We start from the raw sequence: 8,793 nt of genomic DNA on the forward strand, positions 1-8,793 counted from the left end.
GAAGATGGTAAATAGGGTGGGAGCAATGATACATCCCTGTTTGACCCCTGTTTCTACAATAAAGGGCTCAGATTCAAAGCCACTGTTGAGCACTGTGGCTGACATGCCGTCATGCAGTAGCCTCAGTACACGGATGTATTTGTCATGACATCCATACTTTGATAGTATGCTCCACAGTGCCTGACGATCCACGGAGTCAAAGGCCTTTGTCAAGTCTATGAAGGCCATATACAGAGGCAGTCCTTGTTCCCGACACTTTTCTTGTAGTTGGCGAACAGAAAAGATCATGTCAGTTGTTCCCCTAGATGGGCGGAAGCCGCACTGTGATTCAGGGAGTACCTCCTCAGATAGTGGTAGCAGGCGGTTGGCAAGGACACAAGCGAGGATTTTGCCTGTTGTTGACAAGAGCGAGATGCCCCTGTAGTTACCACACTCAGCCTTGTCCCCTTTCTTGAATATTGTGACAATTTGGGCATCCCGGAGCTCTGAAGGGAGCTCTTCCCTTTCCCAGACCTTGATGAGTAGATTGTGAATGTGGTGCCAGAGCCTTTGTCCTCCTTCTTTTAAGATCTCCGCGGGGATCCCATCAGGACCAGCGGCCTTGTTGTTCTTGAGATTCCTGATGGCATTGTGAACCTCAGTTAGGGTAGGAGGTTCCCCCATGTCTTCTTTGATGGGACTCTGCGGGATGTGGTCGCCGATGTCTGGTTCGGCTGAGCTGTCACGGTTCAAAAGTTCCTGAAAGTGCTCCTTCCAACGTGCGTTGATGGAGTCATTGTCTTTTATAAGAGTCTGTCCATCTTTTGAGCGCAGGGCATTTAAGCCGCGATGGCTAGGGCCATAGACAGCTTTAGTGGCAGTGAAAAAACCTCTGGTGTCACCTGAATCTGCCAGTCTCTGGAGTTTTAGAGACTTTTCTGTCCACCAGTTGTTCTTGAGCTCCCTCACCAATCTCTGAACGTCAGCCTTGGCTCTGGAGTGTGCTGCCCTTTTGGCCTCACATGTGATATCATTTTGCCACACTCTGAAGGCTTTTCGTTTTCTAGAGATAAGTTGTTCTATCTCAGTGTCATTTTCATCAAACCAGTCCTGATGTTTCCTGGACTGATACCCAAGGGTGGATTCACATGAGTCATGGATGGTGGATTTGAGAAGGCCCCAGTGCTCTTCAATGTCATCAGGATATTCTTGCTGAAGACTTTCCTCGAGAGAGTCCTGAAGTAGCTGCTGGGTGGCAGTTTCATTCAGGCTGTCTAGGTTCAGTCTTCGCCGGGTCTGCTTCTTCTGAATCCTCCTCCTCTTTTTAAGTTTGATGGCCATTGTGGATCGGATGAGGCGGTGGTCTGTCCAGCAGTTATCAGAGTCTATCATGGCCCTTGTGATGTTCACATCACAGCGGTCCCTTGCTCTTACAATGACATAGTCAATGAGGTGCCATTGCTTGGAGCGAGGGTGCCTCCAAGATACCTTGAATTTGTTTTTCTGTCGATAGAGAGTGTTGGTGATGACGAGATTGTGCTGAGCGCACTTACTCAGAAGCAGCACTCCGTTGGAGTTGATGTTACCAATGCCCTCCTTGCCAATAGTGCCCTTCCAGAGGTGTTGGTCCCGGCCTACCCTAGCATTGAAATCTCCAAGGGGGATGATCTTGTCCTCCCTGGGGATTTTTGACAGGGTTTCTTCCAGGCAGGCGTAGAATGCTTCTTTTTCCTCCACATTGGAGTCTAGGGTAGGGGCATAGGCGCTCATTACTGTCGCTGTCTGGTTGTTGGCCAACACCAGACGGAGAGTCATGAGGCGCTCACTGATCCCCACAGGAAGTTCGGAGAGGTGGTTGACAAGCTGGTTTTTGATGGCAAGACCAACTCCATGGTTTCTAGCCTCATGGGCTGGCTTTCCTTTCCAAAAGAAAGTGTAGCCACCTTTCTCCTCCTTCAGCTGCCCTTCACCTGCCCGTCGGGTTTCGGAGAGAGCAGCTATATCAATCCGGCATCTCTGCAGTTCTCTGGCAATGATGGCGGTTCGTCTCTCAGGTCTGTCACTGGAGATGTTATCCATCAGAGTGCGCACATTCCAGGCTCCAAAATTAAATTTAAATTTCTTTTGTTTCTGACCGCAAATGAGGTGTTCCCTCTGGACGCGGTAATCCAGTCGGGAGATTATAAGGCAGGCTACTTTTAGGGCACCTTTTCTAGCCCCTTCCCCATGTGGGGTAAGCAGAGCGGATCCTAAATAGGACTGCTTAGTCATGGGTGTAGCTGCCGAAGAGCTCTTCTGCCTCGTTCCAAGAGCCCAGCGACTGACTCTAACACCCATCGCCTAATGTGCCAGCTCATGACTAGGGACTTCCAGACTACACAAACCTGCCCCCGTTGCCACTTGCTGGTCGCCATAGGACTTTATCTGGAGTGGTAGGGTGGATCCTTTGTGGAGGACGCCTGTGCGTGGCGTTGTTTAACGTGGGGAGGCTGGTGCACAGACAGCCACCACACGGTCCTTGGCAGGTCTGGGTCAGGGTCCAGTGGCATGGAGTCCAAGACGACTGGGGACCCATCCCTGCTGCAGCCTTCATCCGCCTTCCCAGCCGTTGTGATGCTACACTTAAGTAAGCCATCATCCTCCGCCTGTTCCGCCGTTGAGGTCTTTTGTCTTTTTTTTCAGGGTGTGCTCCCTTAGCCTTTGCCTCTATAGGCTACCCACAAGGCAGTGGGACTATTTACCCATAGCTGGGGCAGTGGTTGGCAGTTGCCAGGGCGTGTCCACTGCTTGGTGGGCCTGCACACCGCGCCTCTGGGGCCCACTGCTGCTCCGAGATCCCCTACAGTTCAGCCTGGGTCCGCTAGGGCCCAGTTACCGTGTGTGGCCACAAGGAGGCACTGTAGGAGTCTTGGCGGTGGAGAGGCTATGTACCGACAGGAGGAGACTTACGATCTCTGCTCCTCTTTTTGCCCTTGCACAAGGGCTAGTCGGTGGCAGTAGCTGTAAGCAGAATGTAGCAAGCAGAAGCAGCATGCAGTAACTACTAAACTACAGACACTACTATCCCAGTACTACTGCACTGACTCATCACACACGCCCTGTGTGAGTTAACACACACACACACAAAGACAGACACACACACACACACACGTTTTCTAATGAAGTGTTTTCATCAGTTCTGTAGAAACCTGCAAAAGAATGACATTGTTGCTGGCAGGAGTTTAAGGAAGAAGACAAACACACACACACACACACACACATAAGCACACAAACACACATAAGCACACACACACACTTTGTGATTGATCCTTTGGGGGGGGGGGGGCTTGAGCAGGGTGGACTGAGGCTAAAAAAATGCCCTGAACTTCCTCCCTAATAGGCCCATCATCCGGCCATTTGCCCCTAGCCGTGTGTGACAGACACTAGCCAGGATGTCCTGATACAATGCCACAATACTGTAGTCTATCAGACAAGGTACTCACAGCAAGTAACATCTCAAAACCAATGATGAGAATTGGTATTGTATTTATTAATGAAGCCTCAGCCTTCAAATAAAAACTAAAAATGTACAATGCCATTACATCTGCATTGAAATTAAAATACAAATAATGAAATGTCACTGGCTACAGAAACCCCACTTAGAGAGCCGAAGTCCCGCCCCCTTCTACTTCCGGTCCATGGGACCTATCTTTCGAAAAAATATGAACGAGGGTCAATGGAGAGATAATAATAATTTTTTGATCCAGTTTGAATTGAGCCATGGATTACAAATATGATGTTCGTCAATTTAAAACATTATTTTTCAACCGAAGAAAGTCTCTGTTTATTGTTAAACTCTTGAAGTATAAGACTGTGAAAATACGTCATTAGAAAGACTACAAACTTCATGGATGACGTCCCGCTGAAGCTACGATGTCTGTGTGTATGGTACCGGGGATGTAACGTTACTCTAATGAGCAGAGGATCTCGCTCGTTCTTTTGCTTCTCTGCTGAAAACTCTTGACTGGATAAAACACAGCAGTTAAAATAACGTTACATGTGTTGTGGAACAGAGCTAAGCTAGCTAGCTAGCGAACCAAGCATCAAGCTAGCTAGGTGACGTAGATGTGTGAAACGGGAGATGTAGTCCACTGAGCTGTTTCACACAAAACTAAGTGTTACTATGACAAACCTACGGCTAACTGAGACTTTCTTCGGTTGAAAAATTATCTTTTAAATTGACGAACATCATATTTGTAATCCATGGCTCAATTCAAATGGGATCAAAAAATAATTTGCCTCTCCCCGTTCACTACTGCTCATATTTTTTCCAAGTTAAGGTCCCATGAGGTCCACCGGAAGGGGCGGGACTTCGGCTCTCTATGACACAAACTTGTAATTATAAAACAGTACAGAGTATTACTGACAACACTTTCAGAGATAAAGTAGGTTACTGGCTGTACCTGAACATGGGGATTTGATATATTGTAGGCCTGTACCAAAACTACACTGAGAGTGTTAGTTACTATATATATATATATATATATATATATATATATATATATATATATATATATATATATATATATTAGTAACTATTCAAATATAAATGTATATAACATGTTGCTTTGTGTTAAACAATTAGCATTGAATAACCTATTTAATATTTTCTCAATGTTATATTACACTTTTGATTCATATTAAGGCTGTAAAATGATGAAAATGACGAGGCCCTATCAATGTTGTCTGTGAAGCTTTCACAACCAACCGCCAGGTCTTTGCCAGTTCCACAATAGTAAACCAAATATGAAAGACAAGGAAAAACTGCCCTCTGATGGAAGACAGACAGAAAGTGAAAGCTAGGATTTTTATGGTTAAACTTTTGGTAACATTTGGTGAATTATTTCACCCCCTTCCCTGTTTGTTAGCATGTTTAGAGTGGTACCAATGCATGCCTGATGTTTTCCCATTTAATTTAATACCATAATCTTCATACTAGCAGCAAAAGTGAGTTCAATACAACCGCTCATACACAACCAAGTGAAATCGTGGTCAACCCGCGATTCATTTCTAACGCGTTTAATGTTTCAAATTAACCTAACAGAAATTATTAAATACGGTAAGTTTGACAGCACTAAATGGCACGATCATTTTTATAATCATGATGCACACTCATGTTGAGCTGACTGTGCAAGTCGCTAAGATAGGGATAAAGGCGTCTAATGATGTAATGCAACGTTTCATATTTTAATATCAAGAAATACAGCAAATGAAGCTGGGAGACTGGTTTGATAAAATCAGTTGTTGTTGATAATAATCAGTTCAGAGAAAGAGTGTGTTCACTTCTGTAGAAACCTACAAAAGACTGATAAGGCTGTTGTTGGCAGGAGTTTAAGGAAGAAGACACACACACACACACACACACACAGACACACAGAAAGACACACACACACACACAGACACACACACAGAAAGATACACACACACACACACAGAGACAGACACACACACACACACACACAGACACACACACACACACAGACACACACACAGACACACACACACACAGACACACACACATACACATCAACACACACACTGACACACACACATAAACACACACACACACAGACACACACACAGACAGACACACACAGACACACACACACATGCCGGCCCTCCCATTCTCTTAAAGAGACAGACACCCACCAACCCCCCAGTATAAACTTCAGGTCCCTTCGTAGCTCCAGAGAAAGCTCGGAGTCCACACAACCAGAACTCAAGATTTAAGGTGCAGTCGTTTGAAATATCAGAGAGGACAGCTTCAGTTCTTCTTTCATTTCATTCATAACTAACAATGGTGAGTAGCTGCTTAGACATGAATGTTTGAATATTTGACAGCATTATGATTCAATTCTACATGACTAAAGTCATTCATGTTGTCGTGTTGTAATGTGCCTTTTATTTCTGATTGCATCAGGCTGCTGCTGATGATGCTGTTGTTGCTTTTGCTGACTTTTGGAGGTAGGTAAAAAACATGGAGACATGTTATTTTAATTATTGACAAAATGTATATAAATCCGCAAACAAATTATTATAGAGGATTATCTTCAAGAGAAACTCATGAAAGGTAAAGATACAATGTGAAAAAAATGAAATGGGAGAGACTGATATTATCTAAAACTCAAAGTAGTGTTTGAATGTAGTATTTAACATAAATGTATGTAGATATATGGATCTATGATATGTTTGATTTACTGAACCACGTTATCGCTGCATTCTGATTTTTAATTCTCTTTTTTTATATGTTTATTATTTTAGACTAGTAGATTTCCTGGTAGAGCAAGAGCCTTTCAGACAGAATACTTTCCTGATCATCGATAAAATGGTTGAACTGGAGTGGCGGAGACCTACTACGGGGTTAGTGGATGAGGTATGTCTGATGGAGACTTTTTAGAAACTATTGAAATGTGTTTATGAACATAATGTATGACCCTGTCAGTGTATTTAGGGTCCATAAAGCTTCTCAGCTCAGCCTGTTCTCATGATGTCTGGCTCCTTGTCCACTAAACTTTAGCTAGCGTCACATGACCCGTCTAACTTTATAGGATACCGTACAGATTGGTGTGCATAACTTTTCATAAGATATGGTAGGAACCAGTTCATGAGAATGTGTTGCTTGGTTACACACAACACACAATGATATTTCTCTCTGAATGTGTTTTGACTTCACAGGTTCTTCACAGCATCTTCTTTTTGGGAAAAATTAACACGCTGCCATTTTCCCCTCAAGATATTCTGAGTGATGATTTATTGTTAAATACATTTAAGGACCAATACCCTCGGCCTTTTGACCTCTACTCCTCTGAGGTACCCAGGCGGAGTCCATTTTCATGTGTGCTCGACATGGTAAGATGATAGTTTCTCAAACAATAACACCTTACCTTATTCATCTGTATTTCTGTGTTTATATACTGTCTGTTTATATAAGGGTGCTTATTGTGTAAATATATTTGTTTTATTACTGTTATTATTATAACTAATTTTATTTTTTCTATTTCTCATACTTTCTGTATATTTTTTCTCCTATATCTACTTAATGTGTATTTGTGTTATTCTGATGTGTGTAAAAAACAATCCTGCAGCAGGATTCTTCTTTGTAAAGTTGTAAAGCATTGCTACTTCACCTAAACATCTCAAAATATTACAGATTGTTATTAATCTCTCAGTAGAGCTGTGCTAGTAATAAAACATTGATGGTGATTTTAATTCTCCTAACGATCACAAAAACAGAGTAATCAAGGAAAAAGATTATTTTAAACATTACGTTCAAACAGTAAAAGTATGAAGGGAAATGTCTCATATGTTGGTGTTTTCACTGTTGATTTATTTAACAGATTTCACTGTTTTTATCTTCAATAAATGCAACATCTTTCTTAAAGTCAAGGAGGAATCCTGTTAGATAATCCTGATTTTAATAGTGACCAAAATAATCATTATTATGATTGTTTCTATGATCGAGCAGCCGTACTGAACATTAACAGACACAAAGCATGACTCGTGAATGATTTGATGCATCAGCAGATTAATCATATTTGGGATTTTTTGCAGTTTGTCAACGAGCATGGACGAAACAATGAAGGAGCAATCAGACAGCAGCTGAAAGACTTCATCCGTACACTGAGGGGGGATAATAAAAAAAAGCCTCTGGTCTCCACAGCCATCTGTGTCTCTCAGAGTAATCCCCCAGGTTCAGACAGGTACTACGGAGTCTCCATATCCGCTAATAGCCCTTTAGCCCGGAAAATCCTGATCGGTGCTTCCTGTCTCAGGAACTGGGAAAGATATGTACCTGATGCAGTGATGACCTTCTATCCAGGTGTTAATGAAAATAAATATTTCGATGGAACCATCAGAGTTCCAGAGAATGTCCGGTGTGAAACGTTTGATCTCTATGACGGAAGTTTAAAGCCTCCTTGTAAAGCATGTCGTGAGTTGTTCGGTTTGACAGGAGGGGCCACAGAGGACATAAATAAAAATGTCCCCCATGGCAACTGTGCCGAAGCTGAAAGTCTGAGCAACTTGTTTCGAAGAGAAACAACAGTTAGAGATCAAGCAAAACCAAGATCTGAAAAGTACACAGAGGTGAACAGATCTAAGGCTGAAGAAAGCGTCCGTAAAATGCTTCAAATTTTTTTGTCCAGCCCTAACGTATTTACTCGATGGAGAGATGGTTTCTACACCCCACAGTAGGTCAGATCTTAAAAGGACCATGTGCTTTAGTCCTGATTCTTTCCTGATACATGAGTGTGATTTTCATTAAATAAATTTAATTAAAAAAAAATATATATAGAATCTGCAGAAATTAATTGCTTTTAAAAATTGTCGCAAAAAATCACGAAACATTCGTTAACTGATTGTTTTTGCCACTCGTAGGTTAAATATTAAACTGGTTCCTGAAGGTGGAGGTCATGTGATCCCAGCTGTTAATATATCCTGCTAATGCTCCAGCTACTTACTACCATAACAATAAAGATATGAATGCATTCATGGAAAACATTGTAAACCAAATGTGTCAACAACACATCTCTTCCTACTGAACTCTGACTAACAAGATGATGATATTAATAATAATCCTTCCATGTGTCTCTGTGTGTGTCCTATCTTAAGCTGATGTTCTTCTCTCTGATTCTGGCTGTTCTCAGTTTTATCTTCATGGTTCAAGTCTTATTAGAGGCTCTTCACATCTAATATAATATAATGTGTCAACTGTTTGAGTAAAGCATGCAGAATATATAAACCATAAATATACCATGTTGTTTACAATAAAATGAT

At 42.3% G+C, this 8,793-nt stretch overlaps 1 protein-coding gene across 1 annotated transcript in view; it reads left to right on the forward strand.

Annotated features, from left to right (window-relative positions):
• Positions 1–5,718: 5,718 nt before the first annotated feature.
• Positions 5,719–8,793, forward strand: part of LOC120563473 — a 3,086-nt gene continuing 11 nt past the window's right edge. The window contains exons 1-5 of the mRNA XM_039807645.1: positions 5,719–5,818; positions 5,939–5,982; positions 6,280–6,391; positions 6,694–6,867; positions 7,570–8,793. The exon at positions 7,570–8,793 is cut by the window's right edge and continues 11 nt beyond it. Coding sequence (XP_039663579.1) covers positions 5,816–5,818; positions 5,939–5,982; positions 6,280–6,391; positions 6,694–6,867; positions 7,570–8,211 — 975 coding nt within the window. The 5' untranslated portion in view covers positions 5,719–5,815 and the 3' untranslated portion in view covers positions 8,212–8,793. The remainder of the gene's footprint in view (positions 5,819–5,938; positions 5,983–6,279; positions 6,392–6,693; positions 6,868–7,569) is intronic.

Source organism: Perca fluviatilis, chromosome 8, assembly GCF_010015445.1.
Source record: "Perca fluviatilis chromosome 8, GENO_Pfluv_1.0, whole genome shotgun sequence".
Classification (NCBI taxonomy): Eukaryota; Metazoa; Chordata; class Actinopteri; order Perciformes; family Percidae; genus Perca; species Perca fluviatilis.